Below are 19,355 nucleotides of genomic sequence, written 5' to 3' on the forward strand. Positions count from 1 at the left end.
AGCAGGCTCTACCTTGAATTGCTGAGTTGTGAAAAGGCAAGGGATTTATTAAGATATTAGAATTAACATGCACAGCCATGGTCCTGACTGACAGTATTTACATTTTTCCAGTTGATTTTCTACATGCATGCTTGAATGTCAGCAGGGTATTGACCAGCAGACCTCTCAGAATTCAGACCTTTCTGAGTTTTGAAGTTGTATCATTTCCCAAACTAGCTAAGTGTGCATAGCATGTTGTGCTGGCTGCGACCCTCGAGGCACAGCTCCCAGTCAATCTACAATCATGAGCTTGAACTCTGTACTACATTGTGTAGATGAGTTGCAGGGTTCTGTAGGCAAGGTGTAGTAAATGCAAGGCCTTTATCAAGAGTAACCCTGCTGTAAGCCGAGGAAGCATTTATATTTCAATGGTCAGAAAAAGGAGGAGCCCAAAGGAAGCCTCTCTGCAAAAGGGAGAAAGAAATAGGTCTCTTATTTTAATTTGTAATTGCCTTAAAAAGTGTTTCTGATTCGTGTTATGATATGATATGTTGTGTTGATATTGTGTTTGAAGAGGATTTCCGAGGTGACATGCATGAAAGTGTTTAGTGTTGAATGGAACTCTTGCTACACAGAGGTTGAGGACACAAAAGGAATCTACAGCCCATGGTCTTCAGCTTCTAATGTTGGGCTCACAAAGCTTTTCCTATGGCTTCCGAGTATGAGGACTACAATTCCCAGGATGCGCCAGTCTTTCACAAACCAGGAAAATGGATTTCTCCAATGGGAGGGCCCTGGGGAAGGCTGGGTCAGAAGGAAATTTAGCCAATGGGTGAACTGTACAGAGTCAAAACCTCTTTTGATTGTACCAAAGGGATTGGAATCTTTGGCGCCTTTGTTTTAGTGGAGGGTAGATAACAGACAGGTAAATTGACCAATGAAAAGGTAGACAGGCGGATCCAGAGCGTGTGGGCGGGAAGAGGTGATGACCGGCAGGCTGTTCGTCCAATGAAAGGTACAGACGCTAATGTAGGGTGCGGGCGGCTGTGTAGAGGCCGGTGTTTGTGGAAGCTGTGTGAGAGATGGCGGAACCCCTGAGAAGACGTGGTCCGAGGTCCCGCGGTGGCCGCGCTGGCCGAGGCGCTCGGAGAGCCCGAGCCGCCCGTGGCCGGTGTCCTCGCGCCCCGCGGTCTCCGACTAGGCTCATTCCAGACACCGTGCTTGTGGACTTGGTCAGTGACAGCGACGAAGAGGTTCTGGAAGTGGTCGCGGACCCAGGAGAGGTGCCTGTCGCCCGCCTCCCCGCACCGGCCGCACCTGAGCAGGACAGCGACAGTGACAGTGAAGGGGCGGCCGAGGGGCCTGCAGGAGCCCCGCGTACATTGGTCCGACGGCGGCGGCGGCTGCTGGATCCCGGGGAGGCGCCGGTGGTTCCTGTGTACTCCGGAAAGGTGCAGCAAGGTCCCCAAGGAGGGTTGTTGAGGGAGTGCTAAGACTGGCGTGGTGGGTTTGGTCTGGGGGAGTGTGTGTGTGTGTGTGAGAGTGTGTGTGAGTGATACCTATAGATTGGGGATACGAGGGAGTCCGGTAATGTTAGATGTATGGAGTTATCCTGGATTGTATCTTCGGGCAGAGGGAGGCTGAGGGAGATTGAGGAAAGCTGAGGGACTAGGTACCAGAGAGGATCTGGAAGGACCGGGGACTAGTATTTTTGGGGCATGCTGGATTTTGGGGTTAGAGGGAGTCGGAGAGTTGGATATTTTTGGGGGGTGGCATGGGAAGGTCTATGGGGATTTAGAAAGGACTGGGTGTTCCCAGGAACACAGTATCCTTAGATATTAGGGTGAGCCATAGGGCTAGGGCTTTAGAGGTAGTTTAGAAGGAGTAACTAAGCCTGCACCCTCAGAGTGCCTTAGGGAAACGGGGTGGGAGGAGGGTACTGGACCATGGGGAAGATGGCCTCCTAGATGCCCTTTAGAGATTGGAGGCCTTCAAGAAGACAAGTGCTAGAATCGAGGGAAGAACCATTCCTGTCTTGAGTTGAGTTGGCAGGATGTGAAACCCACCTCCTCTCCCCCTTTGTCTTTGTAGGTACAGAGCAGCCTCAACCTCATTCCTGATAATTCATCCCTCTTGAAACTTTGTCCCTCAGAGCCTGAAGATGGTAAGAGTGGGCTTGGAGGGAGTATCCTAGACTTTACATCCCTGCAGTCAGTGATGTTCTCTCTCTCTCTCTCTCTCTCTCTCTCTCTCTCTCCCCCCCCCCTCTCCCTCTCTCTCCCTCTCTCTTCTCTCTCTGCTTCAGTGGAATCTAGGGTTTGGAGAATGGTTTTCAGGTGCTGTCCAGTTGACACACATTTTTGATTCTAAGTGGCATTGGGAAAATGGATTCCTGTATCTGAGTTAGGGGAAAGTGATGGTCCAGAAAGGAGCTGGCTCATTAATCAGAAGTCACGGGTATAAGTATATGTTAGTGTATAGTTTTTGAAGTACCTCCCCCTAGCCATTCTGATCTGTGCTATCATAATAGGGGTGAAGAGAGTGCTGAGACTTTGTGACATCTTGTTACACCAGCACTCCTACAGTGTTCCATTCCTTGGGAACACTCTAGAGTCAGAAGACTGTCCTTTGACTTTTATCAGGACTGCCCATTCTTTATTCTTCTCTACTGATAAGTTTTTGCAACCCTTTAATAAGGCCAGTGACTAAGAGTCAAGGCTAATAGGGAGTGATGCAGTCTGCAAAGGCCTGGAACCAAGACTTCTTTCTTTCTGTTAGGTGAGGGAGTGTGGTAGGCTGATTAAGAACCAGTTCAGGAATCATGTGGCCTGTATTTGAATCCTTCATAACCGTGACTTTGGGCAAATTTTCCTCATGAGGAAAATGGGCATAATAGTGGACCTATCTTAAATGATTTTTGGTGAGAACTAAAGGGGTTTATGTATATTTTGTTTGCCTTGTACATGGTTAGGATAGCACCTGGAATGTAGAAGTATGACATAAAAGATGCCCCGATATCCAGTAGAGCAGGGTATCTCAGGAAGGTTCTTAAAAGTGTGGAATTGGAGTTGGGGAGATGGTTCAATGGGTACAAGCACTTGCCACATACGCCTGACACCTGAGACCCACATAAAAAGCCAGACAGGGTGGTCCACCCCTGTAATGATGCCACTCATGCTGGGTACAGGAAACTGCTAGAAGCCCATAAACCCAGTGGCGAAAATAATGGGAGACACTGACTCAGAAACAGGGTAAAAGGAGAGAGAAAATTGTCCTCTGACCCCAACATGTTTGCTATGGCATGAACAATGCCCCCCTCTCCTCAGTAAATAAGTCTTAAAGGAAAAAAAAAAAAAGCAGGATCTCAGTCTTATAGTAGCTCCCACATTTAGTTAGGACAGTGTTTCTTAACGTCAGCATCACTGACAATTTAAATTGGAAAACTCTTTACTTAGGGGACATCATACACAGCAATTTTAGGATCCTGACCTCTAGTCATTAGCTGTCAGTAGCACTCTCTACCCCACTCTTGTGACAGCCAAAAGCACCTTTAGACCTTGTGACTTTAGACACATGGGAGGCAATCTTGTCTCTGACTGAGACTCCCGTGTGGGGTTTATCATCATAGTTCCGTTTGCCCGGTCTTTATTTTGTGAGAACTGAATGAAGAGCAGCTCATACTGAGCATCATAAAGAAACTTAGGTGTGAGTGAGTGTTGTAGTGAAAAAAGAATAAATGGGGCTGGGGATGGCTCTTTCTGTAAAAGAGCTAGCTGAGCGATCCCGAAAACCTCACTCAGTCCCAAGAGTCCCCAGTGGGAGGAAAGAGCCAAGCCCTGAGGGTTGCTCTGTGAATTCCATATGCTACATTCACCTCACAGACATGTGAGTTTTTTTAACATGTGAGTTTAAAAGCATAGTAAATAAGTAAACATTTAAAAAAAAAACCCTCACATACTTGTCCAATATTAGAAAGAACTACATAGGGGCTGAAGGGATGGCTCGGTAAAGTGCTTACTGTGTTACCCTAAGGACCTGCGTTTGATCCAGGTGGAAAAAAGCTGAATTTGGTGACAGTGCTGGAAATCCCAGCACTGGAGAGTTGGAGGTGGGTGGGTCTCCAGGGCTTGCTGGCCAGCCAGCCTGGTCTAGTCAGATGCATGGTGCCCGAGGAGTGATACTGGAGGTTGACTTCTGGTCTTTACATGTACACATACACACTCAGACATGCACTTATACATGTGTACATATACATTTAAACTGCTATATGTGCCTCCTATCTTTTAGCACCTTCACACCCTTTTGTTAGTGGGGATTGAACTCAGTTTTCAGGGCCTCTGGATGCTAGACATGTGCTCTATCACTGAACTACACCACCACCTCTTGTCTACCCACTCTTAGAACAAAACTCAAAAGGACAAAAACTCCAGAGTGTCTGTAGTCCTCCAACTCCTGACCTCTGTCTCAGCCTCTCCAGCAGAGATTTTCATGTGCCACCAATCCTGGCTTCCTCTGTTCCTTCCTAAAGCCTTTGACTTGTTTCTTCTTGGCCTCTCCAATCATCTTTTAGCTAACCCTTTCCTCTCTCTTCTCTGCTCCTAGAAGCAGATCTGACAGATTCTGGCAGTCCTCCCTCAGAGGATGCCCTGCCTCCAGGTTCCCCCTGGAAAAAGAAGCTGAGGAAGAAGCATGAGAAAGAAGAAAAGAAAATGGAAGAGTTTCCGTGAGTAAGACTAGGGCATTAAGGCCCTAGGAGCAGGAAGGGCACTGGAAAGATAGGCTGAGGAAACAGGACTTGGTGGCTTCCAAAAGGCCAAGGAAAAGTGTTGCAAGATGGGGCTCATGTAGAGGAGGGTGGCTCATCCTGGAGAGTGGCACAGGACCTAGACCATCCTTAGGATGGTGATGGAAGTGGTGTAGGCTGTGACTCAGACTCCTCCACCAGCTGACCCTATCCTCTCTGCTGCTTGTTCCTTATCTGTAAAATGGGGCTATTCATAATACTTGAGAATCATTGAGTAGCTGAATTTTTTAGTAAGTTAGTGCCTGGTGTCTGTTGAATAATCGACATTTTCCTAAAGCGAGATGTTTCCATTCCTTATTTTGGGGTCATGTACATATAAAAACAATGTCTCTTACTACACATGTCTTCTGGTAAAGAATGCTGCCAGGTTTCCTCTAGATTCTCTACTCTTAGTTAGGTTCCTGGAAGTCGCCAGCCTGTGAAGGGGAGCATGTGGGAGCGTGTGCTGGAATCTCCTTCGCTGCCATCCTGCCCTTCTCTTCTTTCTGTAGGGACCAGGACATCTCTCCTTTGCCCCAACCGTCATCAAGGAACAAAAGCAGAAAGCATACCGAGGCGCTCCAGAAGTTAAGGTGCTGGGGTTGGGGACTTCGGCTGTAGTGGAGAAGGGCAGTTTGAGAGGATCTTCAACCTCAATTGTCCCAATGTCTTCTCTATACCCAGGGAAGTGAACAAGCGTCTCCAAGACCTCCGGTCCTGCCTGAGCCCCAAGCAGCACCAGAGTCCAGCCCTTCAGAACACAGATGATGAGGTGGTCCTAGTGGAAGGGTCTGTCTTGCCACAGAACCCTCGACTCTTTACACTCAAGATCCGGTGCCGGGCTGACCTAGTCAGATTGCCTGTCAAGACGGTGAGTACTTGGACTCACCATAGGCAGGATCAGTGTCTTCCCTTGGAGAGACAGGTATTGAAATGGTAGTATACTAGCGGGAGGAACCCATCTTCCTTCCCATCATGCTCTCTGGGGCCACCCACCTTTCCTTCATCTCTCCATGCCTTGGCACTTGGTGTTCTGTTTGTCTATATTTTTCCTCATTCTTATCTCTTTTTGGCAAAATTTACCCATTCTTCAAGGCTCCTTAGGCATACCATGTTCAGGCCAGGCATAATGGTTAGCATGTCTGTAATCTCAGCACAAGAGAGGTGAAGACATGAGGGTCTAGAGTCTGAAACCAGCATGAACCAGACAGCTAGACCCTATTTGAAAAAACAAACACATACACAAAAATACACTGGATCTCTATGAATGTCTTAGTTAGGGTTTTAATGCTGTGAAGAGACTATGACCAAGACGACTCCTATAAAAGAAAACATTTAATTGGGACTAGGTTACATTTTCAGAAGTTCAGTCCATTGTCATCATGGCAGGAAGCATGGCAGCATGCAGGCAGGCGTGGTATTAGAGGAGCAGAGAGTTCTACATCTATATCTGAAGGCAGCCAGGAGGGGACTGTCTTCCACACTGGGCAGAGACTGAGCACAGGAGACCTCATAGTCCACCTACACAGAGATACACTTCCTCCAACAAGGCCGCATCTCCTCCATAAGGCCACACGTCCTAATAGTGCCATCCCCTGTGGCCAAACATGCAAACACGTGAGTCTGTGGGGGCCAAACCTATTTAATCACCACATTCCACTCCCTGGTCCCCCACAGGCTTGTAGCTATAACATAATGCAAAATGTTTTAGTCCCCATAGTCTATAACAGTCTCAACAGTGTTTAAAAGTCCCAAGTTCAAAATCTCTTCTGAGATTTCATGTAATCACTTAACTGTAATCCCCTAAACAATCAAAATCAAAAGGCAGAACACATACTTCCAACATCACAGGATATACATCCCTATTCCAAAATGTTATGGTGAGGAAATACTGGGGCAAAGCAAGATCAAAACCAGCTGAGCAAACTCCGAACTCTGCATCTTCAGATCTGATGTCCGACTTTATTTTTTAGCTTTGTTGATGCAGCACACTTCTTTCTCCTGGGCTGGCTCTACTCCCTGGTAGCCGCTTTCCTTGGCTGGCATCCCACGGCCATGTTCCAGCCCAAGCAAGCAGCAGAACTCAGCAGCTTTGGCCATGTGGCTCTGGCTTTAGAGTCAAGAATAGAAGGAGCTACTGGGACAGTTGGTACTGGAGACGAGTATCTCTGAGGTGAAATCTTCTGGAAAGTGTTTTCTGAGATGTTCCAGAGAGCCAAGGTTGTACCTCATGCTGCAGCTGGACTTGGTAATGTGTAAGAATCACCCAAGTGGTACTGGTTTTGAAGGCATGAAGGAGTCATAAAGAGCAGCTGAGGCTTTGCACTGTGAGAGGCCAGGGAAGGCCATTGGTGAAGGGGCTGCCTCAGTTGCAGTTGATGACCCAGGACTGAGGGGTCATGCAAAGAAGCTGAGGCTTGGCACCATGAGGGGAACCTATGAGGGGCTATTGGTGAAGCCTCGTTGCAGGGGAAGACTCCAGTGTACTGAGATGTCAGTACTGGGATGACCACCGAGAGCAGCAGCAGTGGAGTGGAGTCAGCCAGAGCCTACTACTCCTGCAGAGGGCAGAGCTGGGGAAGTGACCTAAGCAAGCCCTTTGGAGGAGCCCGGGAGATCAGGTGTGAATCCCCGACATGAGACAGGAAGCTGTGATGTTGAAGTTGCCTTAGATACCCCGAGATGTTAGAGATGTCAGAGCATGGGATACCTGACAAGGAAAAGCTGCTGACGGAGTGGGGCCAGCCCAGGAGAATGAAGTTTGTTGCAGTCATCAAAACTGAAAGGAGTTGGAGATCTGAAGACTGCAGTGACATTAGACATAGAGATGCAGACCTTGGAGTTTGCCCAGCTAGATTTCGGTCTTGCTTTGTCCATTTTTTCTTCACTATGACATTCTGGAATGGTAATGTATGTCCTGTGATATTGGAGGTATTTGATCTGCTTTTTTATTTTGATTTTATAAGGGATTATTACAGTTGAGGGGTTGCATGAATTTCAGAGACTTTTAACTTTGTTGAGACTATTATAAACTATGGGACTTTTGAAGTTGGACTAAAAGTATTTGTATTATGCCAAGTTTAGGTATGGCCCTCCCATAGACTCATGTGCTTGAAGAAGCCTATGGGGGTCAGGGAACGGCACTATTAGGGGGTATAGCCTTGTTCAAGTAGGTATAGAGGAAGTGTGTCACTGTGGGTGTAGGCTTTGAGACCCTCATCCTAACTGCCTAGAAGCCAGTCTTCTCTTTGCCTTTGGAACAAGATAAAGAACTCTCAGCTTCTCCAGCGCATGCCTGACTAGATGCTGCCATGTTCCTGCCTTGATGATAATGGGCAGGAAATTCTGAACCTATAAGCTATCCCCAGTTAAATGTTGTCTGAGAGTGGCCTTGGTCACAGTCTTTTTACAACAATGAAACCCTAACTAAGACAAATGGTTTCCTTCATTGCCTAAGCTTGGCTGTCCTGGAAGTTGCTCTGTAACTGACCTTGAACTCAGAGATCTCCATGACTGTCTCCTGAGAGTTGGATTTAAATGTGTGTAGCACTATGCTTTTCTTTAATTCCTTCTCATAAGGTCTTTTATAAGTCCTGGATTGCAGTTCATTCCAGATGTAGTTCCTCAGAACTGTCTCTGGGGAATCTCTGGGACACCAGAGATCTTGAAAAATGGCATAGAGATCTTTTATTAATTATGAAAGCTTGACCTTAGCTGGCTTGTTCCATCTAGACCATATACTTTTTTTTTTTTTAAAAGATGTATTTATTTTATTTATATGAGTACACTGTTGCCGTCTTCAGACACACCAGAAGAGGGCATCAGATCCCATTACAGGTGGTTGTGAGCCACCATGTGGTTGCTGGGAATTGAACTCAGGACCTCTGGAAGAGCAGTCAGTGCTCTTTTTTTTTTTTTTTTTAAAGATTTTATTCATTTATTATATATAAGTACACTGTAGCAGTCTTCAGATACACCAGAAGAGGGCATCAGATCTCTTTACAGATGGTTGTGAGCCACCATGTGGTTGCTGGGAATTGAACTCATGACCTCTGGAAGAGCAGTCGGGTGCTCTTAACCACTGAGCCATCTCTCCAGCCCCCAGTCAGTGCTCTTAACCACTGAGCCGTCTCTCCAGCCCTAGACCATATAACTTAAAGTAGCCTGATTATACTAATCTATGTTTTACCTTGTGGCTTGTTATCTCCTGAGTACTGGTACCTGCTGCTTCATTTGCATTTGGCTGGTGAATCTCCTCCCTCAGACCCTTTCCTAGAGTTCTATTTCTGCCAGATGTCCCGTCTCCTCTCCTATTTTGCTATAGGCCATTCAACTCTTCATTAAACCAATCATGAGGTGTTGGAGGGAGTGTTACAAGATATGATGCAGCCAGGTGAAGAACCACACCAAAGTCTGGTCTCCATTCAGCTCTGTCAGCCAGAAATCCACATTTGAATAATTCAAAGACAATCTTCACACGATGCACAATATTTTTTAAATTTATTTATAAACTTTACAATCCAATATCTGCCATTCCTCTCCTCCTAGGACCCCCTAACATAAGTCCTCCCCCATTCCCCTTAGAAGGGGAAGCCCCCACTCTGCGTGTCAACATCAAGTCACTACAGGACTAGGCACATTCTTTCTTACTGAGGCCAGACAAGGCTGTCCATTTAGGGGTGCAGGTTCCACAGGTAGGCAACAGGCTCAGGGACAGCCCCTACATCAGTTGTTTAGGGGACCTGCATGAAGAGCAAGCTCTATCTGCTACATGTATGCGGGGAGCCTAGGTCCAACGGTGCTCCTCACTCTCTGGTTGGAGATTCAGTCTCTGGGAGCTCCCTAAGGCTCCAGTTTAGTTGACTCTGTTAGTCTTCCTGTGGAATCCCTGTCCTCTTCAGTTCCCTCAATATTTATCTCAATTCTTCTACAAGACTCCTGGAGCTCCATCTACTTTTTGGGTGTGAGTCTGCAACCCTTTCCATTGGCTGTTTGGTGGAGCCTCTCAGAAGACAGTTATTTTAGGTTCCTGTCTGCAAGCATAACGGTATCAATAGTGTTGGGGCTTGGGTCTTGCCCATAGGATGGGTCTCAATTTGGGACACTCATTGGTTGGCTATTCCCTTAGACTCTGCTCTATCTATGTTCTTGCACATCTTGTAGGTTTTGAGTCTAAAGATGGCTTTGTGGGCGTGTTGTTGTCCTTATCTTTCCACTGGGAGTCCTGCCTGGCTACAGGAAGTGGCTGCTTCAGGATCCATATCCCCCACTGCTAGGAATCTCTACTAGAGTCGTCCCTTGCTGCCTTAGGACCCTCTGGGGGTTCTCCTCATCCCAGACCTCTGGGTCCTAGAGATTGCTTCCGTGCCCCAGCTGCTCTCTTCTTCCCTACTTGTATGATCCCTCCCCACCCTCTCTTCCACCCAGTGTGTACAATAATCTTATCTCAACATATAGTCAAGTTGACAACAAAGAGTAGCTATCACAATCCATCCATTGTCAATTTGACACATAATTGTGTGTCCTTATTTTCAAAGAAAAACAGTAACCAGGTCATAATGGCTAACCTCATCTAATGACAACAGACACATAAACAATAAGCTTATCTGTGTGTGATCTTGCCCAGAGGTCACTAGTCCCTTAATTCCATTTAATATCCTTAAGCACAGAATTCTGCTCCACTCCACTTCCTGGTTCCCCTTTAATGAACCACACATTTTGTATTTTTCCTTCCTAAGCTTGCCAGGCTTGATCAAGACACTTTTCATGAGAGAGAGCTACAGCCTAGAGTAACTACAGCCTAGAGTAACTACAGCCTAGAGTAACTACAGCCTAGAGTAACTACAGGATAGAGTAGCTAGAGGATAGGATAACTACAGGATAGAGTCCATGCCAGGTTTTGAAATGTCCTTTGTCAGTGCAATTAATCTAAATCTCTTCACTTTAGCCTCAGGCAAACTCTTCAGAGAAGGGTAAAAAGCAGCTACATTGTTCACCAAAATATCACAAGAACAGTCTGTAGGCCACATACTAAAATTCTTCTTCTCTCAAACCTCTTGAGCCAGACCCCAACAGTTCAAATCACCCTCAGCACCATTGTCTTCCATGTTTCTACTAGTCTGGCCTATTAAGCCCCACTTGAAGCATTCCACTGCTTTCCAAAGTCCCAAAATCCACATTCCTTTGAACAAAAGCATGGTCAGGTCTCACAGTAATATCCAGTCCCTGGTACCAACTTCTGTCTTAGGGTTTTATTGCTGTGAAGACACACCATGGCCAAGGCAACTCTTACAAAGGCAAACACTTAATTGGGGCTGGCTTACAGGTTCAGAGGTTCAGACCATTATCATTATGGCAGGTAGCATGCAGACAGACATGGTGCTGGAGGAGCCGAGAGTTCTACATCTATATCTGAAGGCAGCCAGGAGGGGACTGTCTTCCACACTGGGCAGAGACTGAGCATAGGAGACCTCATAGTCCACCTACACAGAGATACACTTCTTCCAACAAGGCCACATCTCCTCCATAAGACCACACATCCTAATAGTGCCATTCCCTGTGGCCAAACATGCAAACACGTGAGTCTGTGGGGGCCAAACCTATTTAAATCCTACAATGAAGCTTTTGTTTTTTAAGATTTACTTTTTAGGAGCTGGAGAGATGGCTCATAGGTTAAGAGCACGGACTGTTCTCCCAGAGTCCCTGAGTTCAATTCCCAGCAACCACATAGTGGCTCACAACCATCTGTAATGGAATCCGATGAAAGATTTATTTTTTAAATTATGTCTAGGTGTTACCAGGTGGCATTGGTGTGTGCCCTTAATCTCAGCACAGAGGCAGGTGGATCTCTGAGTTTGAGGCCAGTGTGGTCTATAGAGCTAGCTCCAGGACAGCCAGGGCTACATAGAGAAACCTTTTCTTGACAAAGAACCCTCTCCCCAACCCCCAGCAAACATGTCTAGGTGTGTGTCTACATTTGGGCGTATGCACAGGAGTACAAGTAGTGTAGAAGTAGAAGCATTGAATGCCCAGGTGCTAGAGTTACAGACCGTTGTGAGCTGCCTTATATGAGTGCTGGGAACCCAAATCAGACCCTCTGGACTAGCAGCAGGTGTCCAACCACTGGACCATCTCCCCAGCACCTGAAGCTTTTGTTGTTGTTTTTTAGAGAATCCTCTAGGCTGAGTCTTCTGCTTCTGTCTTTCCTGGGCCCTGTGATTCTCTCTTATGGTCTTACTGCCTTGGACCTGGCAGACAGCACACAATAATCCTGAGCTCCCCAGCTTCCTGGCAAAGGTTTATATTTGTGGAGGGTGATCAGTTCAAGAGTGCTAGCAGAAATGAGCCTTCGTGAACACGGACCTAACATGGGCAAGCAGCTAAGCCCAAGCTTGCAAACTGGCAGCCTGTGGCCTCATGCGTGTGCTTTTGGCTCTCTAGGGTACGTCTAACAGAGACGAGTGCTTGGAGTTGTGTTTCACTGACAGAGAAGTTGGCATAGCTTATGTGACTCCTTCTCTAGCACTGAGAGAAAACAATGAGTTTACCAAATCTTTAACAGGAGAGTTCCTAGATGTCTTGGTTTAAGAAAAACCAAGTAGTAGCAGTGTCTGGAGTGCAGATGAGGCTGTACCTCCATTCCCTCTTTACCTTCTAATCCACAAATCCATGCCTGCACTTATTCTTTATTGCTCTGTGTGTGTGTGTGTGTGTGTGTGTGTGTGTGTGTGTGTGTGTGTGTGTGTGCATGTATGCTTGTGCTGTCTTTATGGGTATGTGCCTGAGTGCATGGGGTTGGTGTGTGTGCATGAGTGTATGCATGCATGCGCCTGTACAAGCCAGAGGACGGTATCTAGTATCAATTGGTTTTTTGAGATGGGCTCTTCCTCAACCGGTAGCTCCCTGGTGCCGCTCTTTATTTCCACCTCTTCAGCACAGGGATTTCAGGTGCTACCTGTCACGCCTAGCTTTCCTTTCTTTTTTTTTTTTTTTTTTTTTTTTTTCCGGAGCTGGGACAACAGGGCCTTGCGCTTGCTAGGCAAGTGCTCTACCGCTGAGCTAAATCCCCAACCCCTAACGCCTAGCTTTCCATGTAGTACAGATGACCCAAGGTCAAATCTTGCTCACATGCTAGGCACTTTCTGACTGAACTATGTCCTTAGCCTCAGCTATTTAATGTCTCTGTGCTACTTGCCGGGACCACAGTTTGCCAGGTAAATACGAAGAATCTCACAAGTAGCCCAGGCCAGAAACATGTTTGGGGTGGTGGCTCAGGGGTGGGGTGCGGAGTCTCAAGGCTGGAAGATTCTCTTTTTTGTCTTCTAGTCGGAGCCCCTTCAGAATGTGGTGGATCACATGGCCAGTCATCTTGGGGTGTCCCCAAACAGGATTCTTTTGCTCTTTGGAGAGACAGAGCTGTCCCCTACTGCCACCCCTAGGACCCTAAAGCTTGGAGTGGCTGACATCATTGGTGAGTAGAAGACAAGGAAGAGGGGCCTTGCAGAAACTGTGCCATGGGTGGCAAAGTTCCAGAGGCAGGATCTACTTCAGTACTCCTGCCACTTCACTGTTACCTCAATCCTGCTTTCCACAGATTGTGTGGTGCTAGCAAGTTCTTCAGAGGACACAGAGACATCCCAGGAGCTTCGGCTCCGGGTGCAGGGGAAGGAGAAACACCAGATGTTGGAGATCTCACTATCTCCTGTGAGTAGAAGTGCTGGCCATGCCCCTCCTCTTTCCTTAGCCGGGCTCCTGTCAGTTGGCCAGTTGCCAAGCAGTGAATGCCTCCTAACCTGACTTGCTGCAGATGCCCCTGTTCCTGGTGCCTACACAGTCTAGGTCATGAAGAGAAAGAATTCTGTTCTGTACTAGTTACTTTCTGTTGCTTTGATACAACACCATGACCAAGGCAACTTACAGAAGGAAGGGGTAATTGGGGCTATGGTTCCAGAGGTGAGAGTCCATGATGACCGAGTGGAGGCTGCAGCTGAGAGCATCCTGGGGAACACCTAAAGGACGTGGGGGTTTTGTTATGTTTTTAATCACTTTATATCCTGCTCACTGTGCCCTTGCCAGTCACCCCCTCACAATCCTTCCCTCCATCCGAGAGAGTGGGGACCCCCTGGGTATCCTTCTACCCTGACACTTCAAGTCTCTATGAGGCTTGGTGAGTCCTCCCGCAGTGAGGCCAGTGAGACAGCCCAGCTAGAACACAGGCCACCGTCAGGCAACAGATTTTGAGATAGCCCTGCTCCAGTTGTTCAGGACCCACATGCAGACCAAGCTGCACATCTGTGACATATGTGTGGGGAGGCCTAGCTCCAGCCCATGTATGTTCTTTGGTTGGTGGTTCAGTCTCTGAGAGCTCCAAGGGTCCAGGTTAGTTGACTTCGTTGGTCTTCTTGTGGAGTTCCTATCCCCTTTGGGGATTTTTAAAAATTAATTAATTTATTTTTAATGTAGGATGCCTCTACCATAGCTCATGGGCTTGGAATTACAGAAATTGATTCTTACAGTTCTTTAGACTCAAGCTCCACATTGAATTGAATCCTCTCTCTCTCTCTCTCTCTCTCTCTCTCTCTCTCTCTCTCTCTCTCTCTCTCTCTCTTTTTTCCTTTTCTTTTTTTTCGGAGCTGGGGACCGAACCCAGGGCCTTGCGCTTGCTAGGCAAGTGCTCTACCACTGAGCTAAATCCCCAACCCTCTTTCTCTCTTTATAGCTTTGGTAGCATCCAAAGTTCCTTGGTGTATTTATTCCTGGTGACACTCTGTTTTCCCTTGTGAAGACCTAAATCATAATGGATTAGCCATCTGAATAAGGTGTGACCACATCTTACCTTGGTTATAACTGCAGAGGCAGGGGTTGGGGATTTAGCTCAGTGGTAGAGCGGCCCTGGGTTCGGTCCTTGACCCCGGAAAAAAAAAAAAAAAAAGATATAACTGCAGAGGCTCTAAATCTATCAAGGCCCCATTCACCTGTATATGGCTGGGTGTCTGTGGGGCACACAGTTCAAGCCATAACACTTTTCTAAGTCACAGAACAACTTACTTTAGAATCTGTTTGTTCTGTCCGTGCTTCTGTTTCAGAGGGGTGTGACTGAGGCTTAGAGAGTCTATTTATCCCAGAGAGGGGCCTGCCTTCCCCTTCAGGGTTCTCAGTCTCCTGATGTGCCCTTGTCTTCCTTGTGTCATGGCTTGGTTTGTTTTATTTTGCTCAATTTATTTTCAGTCAGGTCTCTTCGGGTGGCCTGGGACTCAATTTGTATCCCAGGCTGGTCTGAAGCTCACTGTGTAGTCCAGGCTAGCTTAAGACTCACTGGATAGCCCAAGCTGGTCTAAAATTATGATCTTTCTGTCTCCACCCTGCAAATACTGTCATTTGAGGCATGTGTTGCGTGTTTGGCTAAAAGTTAACTTTTCTGTTTTGGTGCTGGGGAATAAACTTACTAGCTCATTGAACTTGAAAGACTGTGTGTGTGTGTGTGTGTGTGTGTGTGTGTGTGTGGTGAGAGAGAGAGAGAGAGAGAGAGAGAGAGAGAGAGAGAGAGGGAGAGAGAGAGAGAGAGAGAGAGAGAGAGAGAGAGAGAGAGAGTGAGGAGAGACCGAGACCACTGCTCCTGGCCACTGTCCCATGTCCTGTCTGTCCCTGTAGGTTCTCCTGCCTGCCTTTCACATTTTTGCATGTGTTGTTTGTGTCTCTATGCAGGATTCTCCTCTTAAGGTCCTCATGTCACACTATGAGGAAGCCATGGGACTCTCTGGACACAAGCTCTCCTTCTTCTTTGATGGGACAAAGCTTTCAGGCAAGGAGTTGCCGACTGATCTGGGTCTGGAATCTGGAGATCTCATCGAAGTCTGGGGCTGAAGCTCCCTCACTGTGATCAGACGCAGAGCCAAGACATGTGGACATTAGCTCCCACTTTCATTATTATTATTTCTTGCCCCATAAGGGCTAACAGAAGCTGAACTAGAACTCGTTTACTTATTTATTTCTGGTGCTGGGGATCAAACCCCGGACTCTGCACATGCTAAGGATGTATGAAATTGAGGCAAAACCAAAGCATTCCCTTTGGCCTGCCTCCAGTAGACTGTAGTGTCAAGCAGGTGACTACTTGGTAGTTGTATGACTGTGTGTATGTTTATGCTGTATTTGGCATCCCCTGGGGCACAGAGAAGGAATCTTGGCTTCCCTACCCTTTCACGTTCACTAGTGCCCTTTACTTCATCAGATACCTGTTCTGTGAAGCTGCCTATGTTCAGTGTGTTGAACTAAATGAGCATTGCTTTGGATGTCCATGCCTGGGGTTTGTGCCACAGCTGGGGCCAATAGTGACTTTCATTCTTATTCGGGGGCTGAGAATGCAGTTTGAGGTACATTCCCTGGTGGGGACACTCGGTTGCAGGAAGATATACAGGCGATGACATAATGCTGAAGCTGAGGACTAGGTAGGAAAGTGCGTCAGTTTAAAAGTCTTAGTCGTGTCCCGCCCTGCATATCCACTCTGCTGGGACTCTAGCCAGGGTCTGGCACACACTTCCTGGCATGGACACCTAGCCACATTCAGGCACATGCAGCTGTTGAGTGTGAGATCTCTCTACTTCTTGGTCTTCCTCCCTCACACTCTTTCCTGTTAGTATCTACCTAGGATATTTGTACCTTCGAATATGAATGTCCATATGAGAGAAAGTTCTGAAAGCATGTGGTTTTACTGTATGTACACGGTGTTGTGCAATAGACCGCCTGTCTTCACTCAGAGTGAGTAACAGTCTAGCCATGTTAACACTTTCTAGATCCGTTGTTGCTCTGATCTGTGGGTGCCACATTGTGACATTAGGTGATTTTACTCACACATTGCCTTAAGTGGGGGAAGCCTGAGTCTCCAGCTCCTTGGAACCTATGCCAGGCCACAGCAAATATCTTATGTGTCCCCTCTGGGCCACGGTAGGTCCTGCTCTGCTGTACTTGTCCAGGCTGGGACTGTGGGCTATACAGGCTCATTTTTTCCTCTCGGTTTCTCCAGAGTTTTCTTTAGAATGTGGACTGGCCTTTCTTGGGACTTCTCTTTCCTTATCCTTACCAGCATGGTGTTGTTGAAATCCTGATTTTGGCAGTTGGTGTGTATAAAGTACCACATATCTTAATGTCCCTTTACTGATGACAATTTCTTATGCATGGCCGCCTTCTGGATTTTCTTTGTTTAGCTGCTATTTTCTCGTGAGGTGGCTTCCTTTTGTGTGTGTTTCTTTTCCTTGAGGAGTTGCTTGTGTTCTGGGCAGTTGCAAAAAAACCCCTCAGAATAGCACTTTGTGTATCCAGGGGATTTTCACCAAATAGACATTCTTAATTTTAATGTAGACAGTTGGCTTTTGTTAGGAAGTTTTTGTTTTGTTTTGTTTTGTTTTGTTTTTAAAGGAAAATACTAAAGAGCTTCAAGAGTGGGAGGGACTCTAGTGGAGAATCTCAGGATTGATACTTTTGGATTTCTAGGCTAGTTTAAGAAACTTTGATTTTCTTCTGTTAGCTCCATAGTTGGTTTTTTTTGTTTTTTTGTTTTTTTTTTTCTCTCATATTGAGACCACTAATGAAACTAGAGTTCTAACTGGTCTACCCTGGTGTAAGTAGACTGTTCTGAGCCCTCAACCCTGATTCTCACTGGTTGCTTCTGGGCTGTGCTGGTTGCTGACTATTGTATGTTACTTATAAACTGTCTGAAATGCACCTTTGTGGGGGAGAACAACTTTTATTTTTAATTATAATGAGCCAGTTTTCTAAGCTTTGTCTATTAAAGTAAAATTAATCTACTAATATGTGGTCCGATTTTCACAAAAGTATGTCAACTCCTTTTTTTGTGAGAATATATGCTATTCCTTTGACTTTTGTAACATTTAAAAAATCCATGATATACTATGACTTCCAGGTCTTTCAGGTCTTGAGTGCCCATTAATGAGTCTGAACACACTAATATGTATCCAATCTCAACTGAATAAAGGGAGAGCACTTGCTGGTTTCTGTCTTTGTGGCTCTCATGGGATCCCAGTTGATGTTCTTGTGATAGGAACCGTTAGTTATTCCCACACACCCATTCTTCCTTTCCTTGGTTAACAAAATACACAGCTTTTAACCCACACAAAGACTCTCAGAATGAAGACACTCTAGACAGTCCTGAGAGTCTGAGCCACCATGGACTTAACAATGAGTCAAAATTATGATGGAAACTTGGCCATGAGATTACCTTACTTGTAATCTCAGCGCTTAGGAAGCAGTAGGTTTGTGAACTTGAGGCTAGCCTGGGCTACACATCAAGACCCTGTCTAATTTTTTATATATGGGAAAATATTTGTACCAGAACTCATACAGATTCTTCTTCATCACTACTCTCTGAAAAACATGGTGTAACTGTTAATATAGCATTCATATCGCCTGAGGTATCAAAAGGACTTGAGCTAGGTGTAATTCAGCCTCCTAGGGTGGAAGTGGTAAGGGCTGCCTTACCAGCGACATCTGTAGAGGCTGTCTGTGTACAGGCCTCTGCTTCCTTCCTTCCTGACAATTGGAGGTAGGTTCTATGGACACAGAGACTTTCAGTACTAGAACTCAATGGGAACACAGACAGGGAACCTGTGTCTCGTCTCTGTGCCATACCTTAGGAGTTCCACAAGGCTCAGATAACTGCTGAAATCACTTAACCTAAGGGTTTCTGTCACTTACAGCAGCACAAAAGATGTGACTATTGCAAACAGAAAATTAGTGATTCCCATTGGGCAGTGGACTAGTTTCCCCAGATGTCCAGTTGCAGGGGTGGAAGGGGCATGAATATGTACCTAACTGCTCTCCAGGCCTGGTGGTACAGGCCTATAATCCTGGTTACTCAGCAGGCCGAGGCAGGGTGTTAGAAAGCTCAAGGCCTGCCTGGGATAGAGTGAGTTCAAGGCCAGTTTGGCCAGTGCACTAATACCCTGTCTCAAAACAAAGCCCTGGGCTACAGCCGCAGCTCAGGAGTAGTGTGCTTTCTTGGCTTTAGGGTCAGTCCCCAGCTTGTTGAATTCTGTAGGATTGCTCAGCCATGTGGTTGGACCTTTGACTCCTTAGCTAGAAGGTCTAGTTTCCTCCAATTTTCCCTTGTACTTAACAAATACTATTCTTTTTTGTTTTTAAAGATTTGTTATATACACTGTAGCTGTCTTCAGACACACCAGAAGAGGGCATCAGATCTTATTACAGATGGTTGTGAGCCACCATGTGGTTGCTGGAATTGAACTCAGGACCTCAGGAAGAGCAGTCAGTGCTGTTAACCGCTGAGCCATCTCTCCAGCCCAACAAAATACTATTCTTTTGGATCTTCAATGAACATTTAACTCGGCATTGCGGGTCATGGGTGGCATTTTCTATGATCTCATTCTTCAGAGCCCCACTATGAAGCAGAAGTATTAGAGAGAAACTAAAGCTTAATGAGAACCTGCCATAGTCACCTACTGCAGAGCCAGATCTAGACACAGGCGGGCCTGACCTGAGGAAATTCATGCGACTGCCATACTTGAGTGTGTATATAGTGCCCTGGGATCCTGGTAAAACGCTGGAGCGATGGCTCCGTGGC

At 46.5% G+C, this 19,355-nt stretch overlaps 1 protein-coding gene across 1 annotated transcript; it reads left to right on the plus strand.

The window, feature by feature from the left end:
• Window positions 1-939: 939 nt before the first annotated feature.
• Window positions 940-17,768, plus strand: Nfatc2ip (nuclear factor of activated T cells 2 interacting protein). Its single transcript, XM_032892677.1, has 8 exons — window positions 940-1,430; window positions 2,071-2,143; window positions 4,582-4,702; window positions 5,275-5,355; window positions 5,447-5,633; window positions 13,088-13,232; window positions 13,356-13,465; window positions 15,467-17,768. Exons 1-8 carry the CDS (start codon window positions 1,062-1,064, stop codon window positions 15,623-15,625), a joined length of 1,245 nt encoding a protein of 414 aa, XP_032748568.1. The 5' UTR covers window positions 940-1,061; the 3' UTR covers window positions 15,626-17,768.
• The last annotated feature ends 1,587 nt before the right edge of the window (window positions 17,769-19,355 follow it).

The sequence above is a fragment of the Rattus rattus genome, chromosome 2 (genome assembly GCF_011064425.1).
Source record: "Rattus rattus isolate New Zealand chromosome 2, Rrattus_CSIRO_v1, whole genome shotgun sequence".
In the NCBI taxonomy this organism is placed as follows: domain Eukaryota; kingdom Metazoa; phylum Chordata; class Mammalia; order Rodentia; family Muridae; genus Rattus; species Rattus rattus.

Coding starts and splice junctions, on each gene's coding strand:
- Nfatc2ip (XM_032892677.1), top strand. CDS start 1,062: ATGGCGGAACCCCTGAGAAGACGTGGTCCGAGGTCCCGCGGTGGCCGC. Junction 2,144..4,581: donor TCCCTCAGAGCCTGAAGATG/GTAAGAGTGGGC, acceptor CTCTGCTCCTAG/AAGCAGATCTGACAGATTCT. Junction 4,703..5,274: donor AAGAAAATGGAAGAGTTTCC/GTGAGTAAGACT, acceptor TTCTTTCTGTAG/GGACCAGGACATCTCTCCTT.